The following is a 17,472-nucleotide window of genomic DNA, read 5'->3' as shown; positions in this document are numbered from 1 at the left end:
ATTCAATCTTTAGCATAAAACTTTTAAAATAAGCGTCAAATCTCTCTATCTTTAGCCTTAAAATAAAAAAATATATATAGATATATGATGATGGGCATATTGTTAAATTTTAGGATAAAAATTATTGATTTTTTTGCTGATTTTTGCACTTAGCTTATGTAAATTTGTTTTCATTTGACAGTCAGGTTAAAATAATGATAACTGATAGCACTCATGTTAATGCACACTGCTAAAAAACTACTTTAAAAGTATGTAGGTTTAACTCAGCAGAGATGTATTACTTTATTATTGACGTTAATTTTGATTGTTAGGTTGATGTTCAATGTTGAGAACTACTATGCATGTCTGAATAAAATGTCTTGTAAGAAAAAAAAACAAGGAGGGATTTTATTTAAATCTAATTTTAAATTTATTGCTTTTTTTGCAAGCAGAATCAGAAAAAAGGGTTTTATTATTGATATAATTTATTGATCTTATTTATCTTGGACACCACGCAGCATTTACATTTATACATTTCGAGTCGTTTTTTTCGCTGTCTTTTACTCAGTGACTACTACTAAAACCAATGGTTTATTGAGCATTCAAGTGAAGGAATAGCTGACCCACATGAGGAAATTCCACTTAAGAAAAAACAGGAACTTCCAATGGATCAGTGTTAAATGCAACAGTCCTCCACATATTAACCATGGGCCCTGTCACACACATACACATACACACACACGTAAATGTGTGATTTTAACACCCAGGAACATTTTGCTGACCAAGCACAGCTGAAAGAACAGCTTGTTTTGAATGAGAGAACATTGAATCAAGGGACAGTTATGCAAAGACAAAGTCAGACATCTTGTGAGTAGTTCCTCCAGATCTCAGCATGTTTGACGCTAACATTTGACCTCATTTTAAGGAGGTTATATTAGAAAAATGCTAAAAGCAATAAACCTATGCATCAAAAAGTTGCATTTCATATCATTTTCTTTAAAATTTATGTTATTTACTTTTACGTTGCTAATTTGCAAAATCTTCTAACGCCTTTTTTTCTGAACTAATCAGCATCAGCTAAGTTGCACTGATTATTGTTTGCTAAATCTTCACCTATGTTAGGCCTGATCAAACACAAACATCCTTCAAAAATCTCTGTTATCTTGAGTTTGAAGTGTCTGCATCTTTATGAGAGTCTCCACTCACCTTCAGGCTGCTATCAGCTCTCATCTAGAACTAAAAGCCAGGTTAAATCAGTTGTCTCCTTTAACAAGTTAAATAATAACATTTTAAAAGGCAGTCTGTTCTCTTTCTAACTTGAAGCTCATAAAGTTATTTTTTGTAAGTAGCTGGTAAATAATACTGTGCGATTGTAAAGTTTTGCATTTTGTCATGTTCTAACATGACAAACCAAACCAAACCTTTTTATGACACAAAGCCACACAAAGTACCACATAGAAGAAAGTTGTGTTTATAGCCTCGCATATTATTTTCCATGGAGGCCAAAAAGTTAAATTTGGTCTTATCTGACCAAATCACATTCTTCTAGCTTTGCTTCATGAACTACAAGGCTCCTGGGAAACTGGCAATGGGAGTACTAATAACATTCTGACAGAATTGGCTTATTTCTTGTCTCTCGACTTGTGGAGTGCATAGCTGATAAATGTCCTGTAAACAGTTTATCCCATCTGTGGATTTCTGCTCCAGTTACCACTGGAGCAGCTTGCTGGCTGACACCTCCTGTGTTTGACCTCTCAGTTTGGGTAGACTGTCCATATTTTGGTAGGTTTGAAGTTGTTATTGCTCACTTTTCTCTTTTTTTGATGATGGATTGAACAGAGCCCTGTGAGATGAATGAAATTTTAGACATTGCTTTAATTCTCCACAACTTAATTCCTGATAAGGTATCCATGATGAGGTGGAATGATTTTTTTTTTTTTTTTTTTTTTTTGTGAAGTGCCTTGAGACAACATTTGTTGTGAGTATTAACCACATAATTAAACTGATGTGAACCTGTCTGCTTGATGTTTTGTTAGCATTTTGTTCATTTTATGTTAGACCAGGATCCCTAATTAATTGTTTCTCTGCCATTGTTTTGCATCTGAGTACCGATTGTCAGATTGTTGTGCTCCATTTCTTATCATGATAACTTTATTCTTGTTTGTCTACTATGAGGTTGCCTTCTTTTTCTTATAAGTGTTGGTTTGACCCTCAACATGCAGGCTTGCATTTTGGTCCTGAATGACAGATCCAGGGTCTGGATAGAAACCCGGTGGGATGAGTGAAACATCTCTGCAGAGCCATTAAACTAAGCCGTTTGATGCTCCCTATAGACAGACCTACAGAACTTTTAAGACGTGCTTTAAAAATCAGATCTTGCCTTGTCATTGTTGACAGGAAAAGATCTGCAGACCAAAGTTCGCGTACTCACATCAAGTGTAAACTGAGGCCTACATGAGTGAAACCTGCGTTCCAAGGTCCGAATGCTCACAGGTTGGAAGAAGTTTGACCAAAGGAGCAAATGTCCGTGCATGCATGCCACTCTCTCCTGTGATTGTGGAAGGTAGCATGCTCAACTGTGCATGAAACACTGTTAGCAAATAGTCAGCCTGTAATGAGTCTGTGTGGAAAATCATGTCACCTCCATTAACCTGTCGGGAAGACAGACACACCTCCCGCCACATGAAGTCACGTGACAGAAACTGCAAACTGCACTTCATCCATGAGTGACATGAAAAGGGAAGATCTATGTGACAAACAAGTCTGCTTTGACCCATATCATCAGTTGTTTACACAGATATAACAATAAACCTAATTCGGTTCAGTACACTGTGACTTTGACTGTTCTACTTGCAACAGTTACGTGATGTCTGACAGGATGTCTGCTGCACTATGACACCCTGTAAATGTGTTGTAAATCTTTATGTGAAAATCTTCCATGGCTTTATTCAACAGTCTGAGTACTTTATGCATATGCATGCTCTGTTTTTCTCTCTCCATTCTCAGTTTGTGGATTCACTCATTCCAAATCACCAGGTTTCGGGTTTCGGTCAGCTGATTCCAGAGGCTCGGTCATATAATCAATCACTACTCTCCGTTTTTGGACAAAAACAATTGCCTTTCACAATTTAGACTTTGATAAAGCATGAAAACATGCGTGACCCAGAGTTAAAACAGTTCACACACATCCTGCTTTTTAAGTAGGGTGGCTTAGCCGTCTTATCCAGACTGAAACGTTTGAGATTTTCTTTCTTCTCTTGAAAAACAGTGACTTGTATTGTTGTAGACATTCAAATTGAAATGGAGCACTGATGTTAGAATGAGAGGTAGCGTAGCTGTAAACATAAACTCAGCTGCAGCTCTGCTTGCAGTGGCTGGTCTATTTTAAACTCACTTCATCTATGAGCTTGATGTTGTCTGCTATGCCTTCCCAAGCTGTAAATAGCACAGAGGACAAGTGCAGCACACCTTCATAAACAAGCCTTAGACGTAGCTTGTAATGTGACAATTCATGAGATCTACGCTGAGAAACCTCTTGGTTTTGGGAAACAGGTATGACTATTTTTGTTACTATGCTTCTTAAGTTTGTTAAAGACATTCTCAAGTGTGTCTATATTCACATTGAACTCCCTGTCCATGCACCTGGAAGTGACTTGTGAATGTTTAACCTACTCATTGACTGTCTATTGTATGCTTAGAGGGAAAAGCATCGGAAGGATTTTTCGTATTTTCTGACAGCTGCACTTTGTACATCATTGAGATCAACTGTACACATTGCATTCGAAATAGAACATCATCTGAATGCATTTGTTTCAACTGTTTTTGAATTAACAAAAGAATAAAGTCAAATTCGGAATAAGTTTCAATCTCTTTCCACTTTTGTGGAACGTGTATAAAATCACGTTTTGTTGGTTTTTTTTTTATCCCTAAACTGACAGAAGTGGTGCAAACATTTACACCAAGCCTCTATGGAGACTGAGGTGCAGCCGTCTGCTCAGGAACAGCATGGATCATTTATGCTCCCAGTGTTGTGAAACTTTCTGTTAAGTACATGATGAGAATTGAACTCTTTGTCTCTGAGACTTTAATTAAACTTGCTAGAATGAAGAGAGCTGCGCTACCAGGAGTCTTCCCCAGAGCTCTGGCTGTTTGCAGGCAGCCCACACACATTTATAACGCTGCATCGAAACCACACATCCTCCTCCCGTTTTTTTTTTTTCAAGATGACCTTCGCATTCCAACAGTTGGAGCAGGGCTCCGAGCTACACCGCTTCGTTGACATCCAGCAGACACTCGGCTCTGTTTCACTTAGTGATCGACTATTAAATTCATGTAAGAAAATACTGAATTTAAAGGTAACATTTCCCATTACATTTTCACCCTTTTCATTACAAGTAAAGCATATTATTCATGCAAGCTATAATAAGTCAATTTTATTTAAGACCTTCGCATTACATCTTGATGATTCTTAAACCACTTTTCTTAAAAATGAATGACTTAAAACTCAGTGTCAGGACCCAAACTTCTACTACATCGCATATTAAACGTTGCAATCAGAAAACTTAATTATTCCCAGCAGAAGGAAAACATTTCTGTAGAAAATAGAAAGTCTTCTTACAGTCCATCACTGTCCAACTAATTATTATTCCTCCGTAAGAACAGTGTAACCCGTGCACTGATCTTGCAAAAATAGGGGAAAGAAATATTTTTTGCAAACGGCGCTTATCATTATGTTCTTCATGTTGAATTGTCTGTGCATGCCTCTGGAAGTGATGGATGGCCTTTATCTTTTAGCTGCTTTTTAATTAACAGAGGAATAAAGTAAGATTTGAGAATAAGCTTGAATCTTTATCCCCTGTTTACTTCGACACATTTTGCATAAAATATCACGTTTTTATCCCCAAGCTGACATCAGTGGCACAGTCGTCTACAACAAGCCTCCATGGAGAGCGAGGTGCAGCCGTCTGCTCAGGAGCAGCATGGGTCATTTCTGCTCAGGCAGCTCGCCAGAATGAGAGCGGCTGAGGAGCTCACTGACGTGGTCCTGCTTGCAGAGGGTATTTCCTTCCCATGCCACAAGGTGGTGCTGTCTGCATTCAGCCCTTACTTCCAGGTAAAAAAAATAAATTAACATGCCACTCTGCAGAGAGTAGATTTTAAAGATTTAAAAGGACAACACAAGACGTCTCAGCCTGTGTTTGGCCAAACTGTTTGAAACTATTGTCTAGTCTATTGAAACCAAGTGATTGTTTGGTTGCAGGCTATGTTTACATGTGGTCTGAAGGAAACTCGAGGAGGAGAGGTGCCCCTCAGAGACACAGCTGCACAGAGCCTCGAACTGCTGCTGAAGTACATGTATTCTGCTGAACTCCCTCTTTGTAATGACAACATCCAGGGAGTGGCTGCTGCTGCCTTCCTGCTCCACGTGGATGGAGCTTTTAGGTGAGATGATAAGCTCGGTGTGGTTGTATTTCCAACAACCAGCGACCATTATACAGGAGCTAAAAGGTTTTTACTTCCCACAATGCCGTTTTTTTAGGTTGTGTCAGAGCCACATGGAGGCCCACATGGACGCCTCAAACTGTGTTGGGCTGTACTATTGGGCCAGAGATCTTGGTGCTACTGATCTGGCTGACTGTGCTTTGAGATACATCTGTCAACACTTTACCCAGGTGAAACAAATGCTGTCAAATTTTCTTTCAACTAGAGCCTTATATTTAAAATAAATAACTAAATAAAAAAAACATATCATCAGTTTATTTTCTGCATCTTTCAAGGTTTGTGAGGAAGAAGAAGTGCTGGACCTTGATGCCCCGCGTCTCGGGACTCTCCTGGGATCGGATGACCTCAACATATCTCAGGAGGAACTCGTGCTTGAGTTGGTGCTGCGGTGGGTTGAGAGGCACAGGGACAACTCTCAGAGCGAAACCCAGGCTGTGGAGTTGCTCCGGCGGGTGCGACTAGAGCTGGTGGATCCTGGATTTCTCCGGAAAGCGAGGAGGAGGAACCCGGTGAGATGGGAACCAAACAATGAGGTTACTAGTCATAACCAAAAAAATATCAAAACATTATCAGATAGAGCGTGTAGATTTTTTAAAATGTAGAAATAAATGTCCTAGGTGCTGCTGCGGGATGCAGAGTGCTTTGGGATGATCGATGCTGCCCTGCAGACCTCAGGTCTCTGTGAGACATCTGCTCCAGCTCGTCCACCTCTTCGATACGGCATGGAGACAACGGATTTGCTGCTTTGTTTGGGTGGAGTGAACACCGAGGGTGTGCCCGCGAGACGTGGAGGACTTGCTGACCAAAGTTTTTGTTTTGCACCCCTCGGTAGAAAGACCTACTACATCCCGTCTCCTCTGAGGGACTGTGGCGGCCAGGGCCAGGTCACAGCAGGAGCAGTGACCCTGGACAGCAGCATACTGGTGGCTGCAGAGGCAGAGGATCAACACAGGAGGAAGAGGCTGGATATCTATAAGTTAGGACAATTCCTTGAAAAAGCATTCATATTTCTTGAACTTGTTACAACTGAATACTTTTCCAAATCGTCACTTTTGAAAAATAATGACCTATGTGATTTATTATTATTATTATTATTATTTTTTTATTTTTATTTTTTTTTTACATTTTTTGCCATAAGTGATTTATTTTGCAAGAGGTAGTGCTTTTTTCCCCAACAAAATCATCTTTAGGCAAAAAATAATGTAGGCCATTATTTTGTGAAGGTGATGAAACAATACTAAAAAATGGTGGCATGCATGTGTTCAACTCTCTTTTTAGTTGTTATAGATGCTTATTGAACAAATACAAAATTTTGTACGATTTTTAATGAATTATGAATTAATGTGTGAGCAACAGACAACCTTAATTTCCCTATGGGATTAATAAAGTTTTACCTAACCTAACCTAACCTAACGAGGAACTGAACAACCGCTAAGACAACTTTAATCACGTATTCCACAAACCTGGTCTTAATGGAAGACTGGCATAAAAAAAAAAAAAAAACCCTGTCGTTGGAATAATAGCAACGATAAATCACATTTGCATTTTACTACAAGCCATTTAGGACAGACGTTCCCAACCCCTGGTCCTCAGAGCCCAGGGGACTGCATGTTTTAGACGCATCTCCACTCCACCACAACTGATTCAAATAATTACAGTAACTCCTTAGCTTACCTCCACCATCTGCAGAAGCCTGTTAATCACCCTCTCATTAAAGACAGGTGCACAGCAGCAGAAAATTGGAAATACTTATAAACTGATGTTCACACATGCTCCCCATCTATTGTGACTGAGTTTGAGAGACAGCAATGAATGTCCAGATGCTCAACACTGGTAGACACCTTGATCAAAGAATTTGATGGAGTTCAGGAAAGCTGCATGCACTCCACACACCACACACAGGCCAGTCATAAAATCTCAACAAAAAATACTGAATTATGTTGATGTATAGATACGAAATGGGGAAAAGGAGCATGGGCACTTTTCAAGGCACCGTATGTGGAAAATGAGACATTTAAAAAAAATTCGCTGTTTCTGTTTCAGATACAGTAATTCTGAGGAGAAAATCTGGGTGAAGCTCTGCTCTGCACCCTACAGAGACATGTACGCTTTGGGGTTGGTCGGAGATGCTCTGTACCTCGTCGGCGGTCAGATGAAAGTGCGCAATCACTACGTCATAACGGACAGTGTGGACAGATGGTCGCTGAAGAGAGGAGGCAGCTGGCTCAGTTTCGCTCCTTTACCTCTTGCTTTGGCCTGCCACTGCGCTGTGAGCCTGAAGGAGCGTCTCTACGTGCTGGGGGGCTGGACCCCACAGGTACAATGTGTATGCGATCATGTGTCAGAAGGAAAAGCGATGCTTCGTGTAGGCTTGGGCCAACTAATAGAAAAATCCTAAACAATATGGAGAGCCATTTCAGCCAAAATTAATTAAATAAATGGATTCTTTTTTCCTATTTATATTTGCTTATTTATACATTTATTTATTACTGTATTTGTTTATTATTTTTTTATTTCTTTATTTATTTCCACATTTATTTCTTCCTGTACTATTTTTCATTTCCCTTATTCATTTCCCATGAATCAGGAACAAATAAGTACAAATGAATAAGGAAAATGGAAAAAGGACAGGCAGAAATAAATGCGGGAATAAATTCATAGATTTATAAATAAAAAGATATAAATAGGAATAAAGAATATTTATCTATTTATTCAATTATTTAGCTGTTTATTTATTTATTTCATCTTGGCTGAAATGGCTCTCCGTCATCAGAACATTTGATCTTATTATTTTCATTAATGTTTATGCAAATGAAAACGTTTTGGCTCCCCCTACTGGTAGAAACAACGAAGGATGTTTAAAAAACTATCCATTTCTTAGCTGATTAAATTCAAGCATAGATTAAACTCTTCTCTATAATTTAACAAAAAGCTCCTTTGATTTCTAAGTGAGTTCCCTGTTTTCCTGTCTTTGAACTGCCCATCGTCCCTCTCGTGCCTCAGGACCAGCCAGATGACGAGCCTGACAAGCTGAGTAACAGAGTGTTTCGATTTGACCCGAGCAAAGACAGGTGGACAGAGTGTGCCAGGATGAAATACTCCAGGTACCACTGCGGTACAGCTGTACTCAACGGAGAAATCTACATATTAGGTCAGACTCCAGGACTATACACATATTTATCCTAGTTCAGTTTAGTTTATTTATATAGCAACAATTTACACGAAAAATTCTTTCAAGGCACCTTTTGTGACAAACGGGTCCAAAGTTTGCATGTCAATGTCCTGAAAAGAGACCTAGCCTGGAGAACTAAAGAGAGAACACAAATATTAACTGAAGAAATAGCTCAGTCAGAAAATCATTTCAGGAAAGACACAGCTTAACTCAGGCACACCGGGGCAGGAATACTGTTAGGAAGAAACGAACAATAAAAAGAAAAGCTTTTGATAGCAATGATCTCTGTCACTCCGTCCCCACTGTAACTTTATTTCTATGAAGAAGAAAAACAGAGCACACATTTCTATTTGTTACAATAACTGGGTCACCGACTCGGCTGAGGAAAATAGACACAACTAACCCAAAGTCACTGAACCAGCCATCTTCAATGGAAAGTGTAAAAATGCAGCTGGGCAAAGGCATATGAAGTTTATTTTAAGTTTTCTGAACGGAAACATTTTTGTCTGTGTGTGTTTACAGGCGGTATAGGATGTGATGGCGAGGACTGTGGACAATCACGCCGCTGTCTGAGCTCCGTAGAAATTTACAACCCAGATGCAGACAGCTGGAGGCCCGGTCCAACGCTCCCTACATCCCTGCTTTCGCTTCGAACCAATGCCTCCAACATAGGAACGGTAGAAGGAAAGCTCTACCTCTGCGGATACTACAAAGGGGTTGGTGAGTGACACTTCCTGTTCCTGTATATGGTTTTCAAGCTGCATTCTGGATGCATCAGAATAAAGGAATGTAAGATCACGAATGAGACATTGTTTCTAACCCAAATTAGATTTTTGGGTCAAGCGTCATCATTGTCATACGTTTACTGCAGGTCGTCATGAGATCATCACCAAGGAGATTTTGGAGTTAGACCCTGCAGACTATGTATGGACAGTTGTGGAAAGACGAGCGGCGATGCACGACAGCTATGATGTTTGTCTGGTGGCTAACCTCAATCCTCGGGACCTCCTGACACCCTGACGCAAGCACCTCCTCTTGACTCTCTGGGCAACAACAATGCGGGGGCCTGATATGTGTGTGTGTTGGAGGGGGGAGGGGGTGTCTGCAGGAGCAGCCATTTTTACAAAGCTTCATTCTAACATAAACACTTCACTCCCACATGCCATACATCTCAAAACAAGACTAAATGAAATAGGCCTGTGTGCATTTAGTTTATGTGAACCATTTCGCTGCTTGACAGATAAAATGGATGACTTTCATTAAATAGCTTTTAATTAAAATACTTTCTCAGAGGCTTACAGAATTGTTTTTTTTTTTTTTTTAACAAAAGTTGTCTGTAAAACTTAGCATAAAAACAGATCGTAGGTGCCTTTTTGCAACTTATTTGACATGAACATACAATAATTTCAGGATAAACTTCCTGACATCATTATGTAAAGTACACTCCAAGCTTAATAGCTACCCTGGAAGAGATGTGTAAAAATGTTTAAGATGTGTAAAAATGTTTAAGATGTGTAAAAATCTTTTTTATGCAGTAACATGCTTTTACAGAAAGCTCATCTTGAAATTTAGATTACATATTCGGTGAAATTAATTTAATTTAGAATTATCATTATACTACTAAAGCTTTGCACTACCATTTTTGACAAACAGACAACACTTTTTTTTAAATATTTTTCCATACAGTTTCACAGAGAAAGGTATTTTTGACCATTTCTTTTTGCACAATTTTTCCAGAAGCCTGGATCCTTTCTTTTTAGGATGTAGATCTTTGAACTGTGATGGTCAGTGAATGAATGAATGAAGTTTTGTTGCCAGAATGATCATTTTGGTGTTGATTTGACCATGTTCTACGTTTTAAAAAAGAAAAAAAAAAAGAAAAATTTGGAAGAATTAATTCTGTAGCATCTTCAGATTTAGTGGAACTCTTGTAACAACCATAAGTCATAACCACGACTTTGGGAGTATCTTTAAGAGGCTTCAAGGCAACCAGTGTCCTTCTACAAGGATAACAGTGCAGGTGTGTCAGTGGGAGTGATGAAACGTGGGAAACTCCTCTGACATTCTCAGAAAGGATACTTCCAGCTTCCCAGCTTCCAGTCTGAATCCGACATGAAGAAGTGGTTTTTCCTGGCTTTGGGTGAGTGAACTAAAGCTTGTTCTTTTTTAAAATTTTCACTGCATGCTTTCATATTGCCATTTAGCCATAACATAGATTACGCAATCAGAATTTCTGAATAACTTACTTTTTGCAGTAATAGAGCTGGTATATTTTTTACACCACAAAAGCCGTCTGTGCATGTGTTGCATGATCCTGTCTCCTGAAAAGATGGTCCATGAATAATTCTTTAAATAAATTGATGCAAATAGTTCAAACAAATTCAAACAACCTCTGGTTGAATCATGATATGTATTTTGAAGGAAAAATAAGGAAGAGTTTCCTGAATGACTGAAGATTTTCAATTTTACCGTCAAGAACAATGGATGGATGCCTACCTGCACCGGTTCAATTATTAATCAACACTTTCTTCGTCATTCTAGAATGTCTCTTTATGCAAATATGTCACCAGTCCTTACTGCAGAAGAGACGCTGTGCTTTCCAAGTGACAAACATAAAGAACCACGGCTACTCTGCAGCTGGGAATGTGAGTGGCTCCGTGCAGCTCTGTGAAAACACCGGCTGCTGTATGGCCATTTATCGAATCATAAATGGCCAGCTGAAGGTCGACACGCTCGGTGAGAAAGCTCCATGCCCAAACGAGAGAATCAGGAAGTTATTTAACAGAAAAACAGTCAAAATTTATGTTAATTTAAAATCCAAGAACAAAGATTTATGAAGGAATAATTCTTTCAAACATCAAGAGTGTTTATGCATTATTCTTATTCGTGTGTTTGTTATTTTTTTAGCGTGCGACAGGGTAAAAATGCTTTGCCCACATGAAACCTGCAAGGCGCAACCACCCTTCATAGATAACTTTGTGACATGTACATGCAGTACAGACCTGTGCAACAGAAACATCTCATTGAGTCCAGAACAGGAACAGCCTCCGGAAACCCACCACCATATAGCAGGTACTCACCAAAAGCAATTTTTGCTTTGTTTTCACAAAGTGTGACTAATTCAAACAAAAAGAAAAAAGAAAAGAAAAGGATCTGTATTTGTTTTTTGCCCTTTTTTCTTTTAGTTGAAATCACACAAGCAGTGGTGGTGGTGTTGATTCTGTTCCTCACCGTTCTCATCGTTATTGCTGTCAAGTGGAGAAAACTCTGCAAGGAAAAGAGTAAGCTTCATTTTCTGGTGTTTTGTTTTTAGAAGTTTTTTTTTTTGTTTTTTTTCCGGAAACATGTCGAATTACCACAACACCTTTAATGTCTCCTGCTTAGATCAACTTAGATAGATGGATGTACTTGATATTCAGGCTTTACCAATCAAATGTACGGCTGAAACTAGAATATCAGAACAAAATACTGAGAAAAATTCAAAGTCCATCTCAAGCTTCCCTTTTAATGGATTTGGGAGAAACATTAATATTTCCCATCTTTTATACACAGCTTCCTATTTGTGCTTTTTGCATTTTGCTAAAAGCTTCATTTGCTTCTGTGGTTCAGTAATAGATTTTCAGAGATTTACTCCTAAAAGATTAATCAGAACCCTGTTTTTGATCCTGCCGTGAACATTTAGGGACATTGAATGTCATGAACAGACTTTGAATCTTGAAATGAACAACTTATTTTGATTGAATGTGGTATATCCGGATAAAAAAAAATACATAGGTTGTTTTCTTATGTTTTTCACAATATTAATAATGTCCCTCAAATATGTTATGAAAGATTTTACTTTTCTTTAAAATACATTTCCAGTGAAAAGATGCATGAAAAATTTCTGCAGCACATTTATTAGTCACTGTTGCACCAACTATTGGAGTCATTGCCACAACAGTGTATTACTGGTTTAATACACCCTAATTGTTTTTCATGGAGATTTAAGTCACCATAAAAGTTCGTTATAAATGTAATGAATTTAAAATACGTTTTTGTGTAGTTAAACAATGTTGTTTATATAAAAAAAAACAATTTTGCAGTTGTTAATAATTTGTAGAGGAATAAAATTATGTTTACTTGTACACTAAAGAATCTATATGCTTTAAAGTTGGGTAAAGTTTTAAAGGTTATGAAAGTATATAGCAAGTCTTACCTGAATGTGAATTTTTTTTATTGATTAATTTCTGTTTTCTTCATATTCAGAGTCTTTACTGCTCTTCTTCATTTTGTCCTGTTTTTCAGCCAAAATGAAGATCCAAATTGAAGGTGAGTTCAGATACGCTGGTGAAGATCCAGATCTCTTTCTCTGATAAAGCAACACAGAGCTGGACCTTGATGGCCACAACCAGCTATTGTCCTGATCCCACCTGTGCAATGACCTAATCAGACAAACACAAGTGTTTTTGTTCTTATATCAAACAACAACAAAAAAAAACAATAAATAATTCCTGAATGATTGTTTGAACTTTTTATCTTATTTTTATGACTTTTTCAGGATGTTTCCACTAAACCTCGAGTCTCTTTCGTCGTCTGCTAAAACTGTCCTTGGTCTTTATCTTTGACACATAACTCCCCTTTACCTTTGCTGCTCTTCCGCAACATCTTAGCAGATGTTTAGTCAGGCCTGCTTAAAGAGAATAAATACACCTGCATGTCTGTCCAATCCACTTTAAAGGGTTTTATATAATTTTAGAGGAGTATCTGCAGTCGACGTGTCAGGACTATAATATCCAACAAACATGTTCCTGTCAAATAAAAACTTCAGAGAACCAGATTACTGACATTGAACTGCAGGGGGTAAGTCTGACAGCCAGTTCTCCAGCCATTTTAATTAAGTCTTAATAGCTTTTTCATTGTTTTTTTTTTTTTTTTTTTTTATCTTACAGGTTCTTGGACAGGGGCATTTTGCAACTGTTTATGAAGGGAAGCAAAGGGGAAGTATGGTGGCTGTGAAAGTGTACGCTGAAAACGGGAAGCATCAATTTATGAATGAAAAGGAGGTTTATGAGCTTCCACTGATGAAGCACGAGAGGATTCTCCAGTTTCTAGGCACGGAGAGGAAACCAGACGATAGCAGCCTGCTCATTGTGCTCCAGTACGCTGAACATGTGAGTACGAACAGGTCCTCTCATATTAACCCTTCTGAGCTGCATAAAGGGTTTGGTTGGGGTAAACAAAAAGAAAGATCCAAGAGTAATCTTCATCCCTCCTTTTATTTTTATTTTGGATGTTGACAGTTTAGCTGGATTTATATTGTCTCTCTCTTTTTTTTATATATCCTTTGGACTGAGTGCCAAACTCCTTGAGTCCTGGACAGTCATCTTGTCTTTGATTTCAGGGTTCTCTTCATTCCTTTCTGTGTAAACACGCCAGCAGCTGGGTGCTGACCATGAGGCTGTGCCAGTCCTTATCGGAGGGACTTTCCTATCTCCACTCTGACCTCCGCAGCAATGGTACTGGCCAGAATCCCACACCACAAAAATATGTCTGCTTGTTCACATTGTAGCATTCACGCTAGAGACCTGAATCTGACGGTACTTAACCGATGACGTGTTCCTTCTAACCAAAAACTGTTACAGAAACTTGATTAGCCGGGTGATGAAATATGGATTCCTACCGCATGGTTTAGCAAAAATACTACATTTTTAAAGGGTTTGCAAAAAAAAAAAAGTGTAAATTTACATGTAGTGTGCTGAAATCAAGGTGATTCTGAAAGAGATACATTAATCGCTTCTTCACAAGCAAATGCCTCTTTAAATCATAAACAACTGATACCCAGTTGAGATATAATGTGATAACTTATCAAAATATCACATCTCTTTCATGCAGCAGAGAAGTTTTTTGACTTCTTTTGCTAATGTTGCCAACAATAATAAGAAGGATATAATAAACTTCAAGCAGGGTGAGGCTGGATTATATTGTCAGGTTCATCGTAAATCTCGCTGCCAAGCATCTTTCAGCTCATACCCCTTAAAAAAAAAAAAAAAAAAAAACTTTTAACAATTTATCATCAGTAAATTATCCAGAAATCTAGACATAGCTCTCACAAATGTTTACAACTGCAGCTGTGCAGGATACAAGCCATTGCAGAAAAATGTGACTAAAAGGATGCATTTGAAATGTCTGAGTCACAGATGTGCACAAGCCTCCCGTTGCCCACAGAGACCTGAGCAGCTCCAACGTGCTGGTCAGAGCAGACAGGACTTGTGTCTTGTGCGATTTTGGATCCTCCACGATCCTGCGTTCTTGTTCAGGACATCGCTTCTGGAGGAACCACTCCACAACCATCACGGTGAGTAACATCAAAGATGTTACTGCCGAATTATGTCATTTAAAAAAACAAAACAAAAACAAACAAAAAAAAAAACCTCAAACAGAAAAGAAACGATCTGCACAATATAATTAGAGGTGACCGATTTTATGTCTACTGAAGCTCTTAAAAGGAACCATGCTTGTTTTTTTAAATTAACAGGGTCATCTTCAGTTTTGCACGCTCAACTACATGTCCCCTGAGATCCTGGAGGGCTCTGTGAACCTCAGCAGCAGCTCATTTCTCCTGCAGGGCGACATCTATGCCTTAGGTCTGATTTTGTGGGAGATATGGATGCGCTGCTCTGATTTGTTTGCAGGTAAGTTACTGTTGTAACAAAAGTAATATATTGATTTTTTTGGAACAGAGCTGCATTCTTTAGGAGTTTGTTTTTGCACCAAACCCAGAATAATTTCAGATTTACTATTTGGTTCAGATACAATTTTGCAACGTGAATCCATTTGTAAGTTTATCTCTATTTGAAGACCAATTCTGCTGTCATTGATTGGGTTAAAGTGTAGACCAGTTTAAACAGCCACAGTAAAAAAATGAACATCTTATTTATGATATTTTATAATGGGACAGATTGGGATTTTCTATATGAAATTAAGTTGTTATAAACATTTGAAACATTACCTGCGGTACCTTGTGCCATCTTCATTTACTATCCAGATTAATTCACTGAAAGTTGAAGCCAACATCCAGTAATAGAGCAATCAAAATCAAAGTGGATTCTTCTAGGATCTTAAAATAACTTCACAATAAAAGACATTATAGTGATTTTTTTTTTGTAAACATTTTAATCATCATCATGTTGGAGTTTGATTTGGTCTTAGCCATTCTTGGATTAACAATTATCCTGAGGTCCAGGGACTACCTAATCTGGATTAATTCTACATAAAGATGACACAATAAAAATGTTGAACTATATGCCGTTAAGTTCAGCCTCAGGTGAAAAAGATCTTTATAAATGAGGTTTTGATCCTATAAAGTATTGACCACAGGGTGGTGCTCCAGGACTGAATGTTCGAACGGACTGCAGGAGTTCACCCTTTAACTCAGCTTTTCATTTCTTAATCAGTTGTTATAAAAGTTCTAGATATTATGAGCATGTCACGTAACACCTATAAGAAATCTTCATCTCCTCAGAAGTCCCTCCCTAGATATTCCTAAAACCACCTACTTATGCAGTTTGTGCACACGTCCTAACTGGTTGGTATGGCAGGTGGTTTAGTATAATAATAATAATAATAATAATAATAATAATAATAATAATAATAATAATAAACTTTAAACTGATTGAACACTCTTTTTCTGTTTCCCCATATGTGCACAGAAATGTCAAAAATGCACTTTTAGGATTTTGTGGTACAAAGAAAGCAGAAACCCAGACTGTAGCCGATAGGTTTGCTGCTTAAAGCTTGTTTTCCACATTATGTTTATCAAAATCCTAAATTGTGCAAGACAGTTCATATTGTGCGAACAGATTACAGATTAAATTCGTTTCAGAGTTTGTGCAAACACTATCACCTACAGGGGGCGCTGTTCCAGAGCATCTCCTGCCTTATGAACTGGAGCTGGATGCCAATGTAACACTGGAGAGGCTCATCCTGTTTGTGTCTGAGATGGACAGGAGACCCTCCATTCCTGGAAACTGGGAGATGTTACCACAGGTATTAACCGAGACTTTGCTCTCGCTCATGGTTGTGTGGCTGAATATCAACAGTGTGACACGTTGACTGTAAACTAACTAAACCTTTTTCAGGGATCTGGACTGAAGGAGCTGCTGTCAGACTGCTGGGACCGAGACACGGACGCTCGGCTGTCAGCTCCGTGCATCGTAGACAGATTAATGTCTCTGTAACCTTTTAAAAGCGATGATTTTTGTTCTCTTTTTTTCAAGTTGATACATTTGTGGATATAAAGACACTAGTTCTCGTTTTGTCTCACCGCTGTTTGTTGAAGTTTCTCATTTTTAGCGTACTAACAGTTCACATGTAATCTGATCGCGTAAGCTTTCAATAAAGACGTTTTTGATTGAAGTTTGATTATTTCTTTTTATTTAGAAAAAAAAATAGTCACACATCATGGAGATGCTAGCAAAAAACTAAATTATATAAAACAAAATAATGTGAAAATTTGCTGGGGCAGTAATCGCTACATTTAAATGCTATACATTGTGTGTTGCATTGAAGCATAATGAACACATTCCACTGTCTTTTCCATCCTGCACAACTGTTTTTTTATTATTATTATTATTTTATCACCTTTTGATTTTATGTGACACATTCTTCACACTGGTTTTAACAAAGAGATGCATTTGGCAGAAAAGTGCGAGGAACCTCTGGCAATGTGTGTGACTAAATTTGTGCATCTCGGGCTCATTCATTCAGTGTAGCAGCAATTCTCAAAAAAATAAGAAGCACATTTTAATGTGCATCTTCATAGCAGTAAAATGACTGGATTG

General features: G+C 38.2%; 2 protein-coding genes across 2 annotated transcripts; both read left to right on the top strand.

Annotated features, from left to right (window-relative positions):
- Window positions 1–4,554: 4,554 nt before the first annotated feature.
- LOC106918362 (kelch repeat and BTB domain-containing protein 12-like) lies at window positions 4,555–9,947 on the top strand. The gene is made up of 9 exons (XM_014988042.2): window positions 4,555–5,092; window positions 5,240–5,421; window positions 5,519–5,651; window positions 5,757–5,990; window positions 6,099–6,457; window positions 7,525–7,798; window positions 8,485–8,632; window positions 9,176–9,373; window positions 9,525–9,947. The coding sequence occupies exons 1-9, from the start codon at window positions 4,922–4,924 to the stop codon at window positions 9,671–9,673; spliced, it is 1,848 nt and encodes a 615-aa protein (XP_014843528.2). The 5' UTR covers window positions 4,555–4,921; the 3' UTR covers window positions 9,674–9,947.
- A 1,553-nt stretch (window positions 9,948–11,500) lies between these two features.
- On the top strand, window positions 11,501–17,047 carry LOC106918363 (bone morphogenetic protein receptor type-2-like). Its single transcript, XM_088007312.1, has 10 exons — window positions 11,501–11,725; window positions 11,839–11,934; window positions 12,938–12,961; window positions 13,389–13,492; window positions 13,582–13,803; window positions 14,034–14,148; window positions 14,830–14,987; window positions 15,168–15,324; window positions 16,542–16,678; window positions 16,771–17,047. The coding sequence occupies exons 1-10, from the start codon at window positions 11,578–11,580 to the stop codon at window positions 16,867–16,869; spliced, it is 1,260 nt and encodes a 419-aa protein (XP_087863438.1). The 5' UTR covers window positions 11,501–11,577; the 3' UTR covers window positions 16,870–17,047.
- The last annotated feature ends 425 nt before the right edge of the window (window positions 17,048–17,472 follow it).

Source organism: Poecilia mexicana, unplaced genomic scaffold, assembly GCF_051168715.1.
Source record: "Poecilia mexicana isolate PSO_F unplaced genomic scaffold, ASM5116871v1 scaffold_7, whole genome shotgun sequence".
NCBI classification, from domain to species: Eukaryota; Metazoa; Chordata; class Actinopteri; order Cyprinodontiformes; family Poeciliidae; genus Poecilia; species Poecilia mexicana.
Note: the sequence above shows the minus strand (reverse complement) of the source record. Positions and strands in the feature narration are given on the sequence as shown.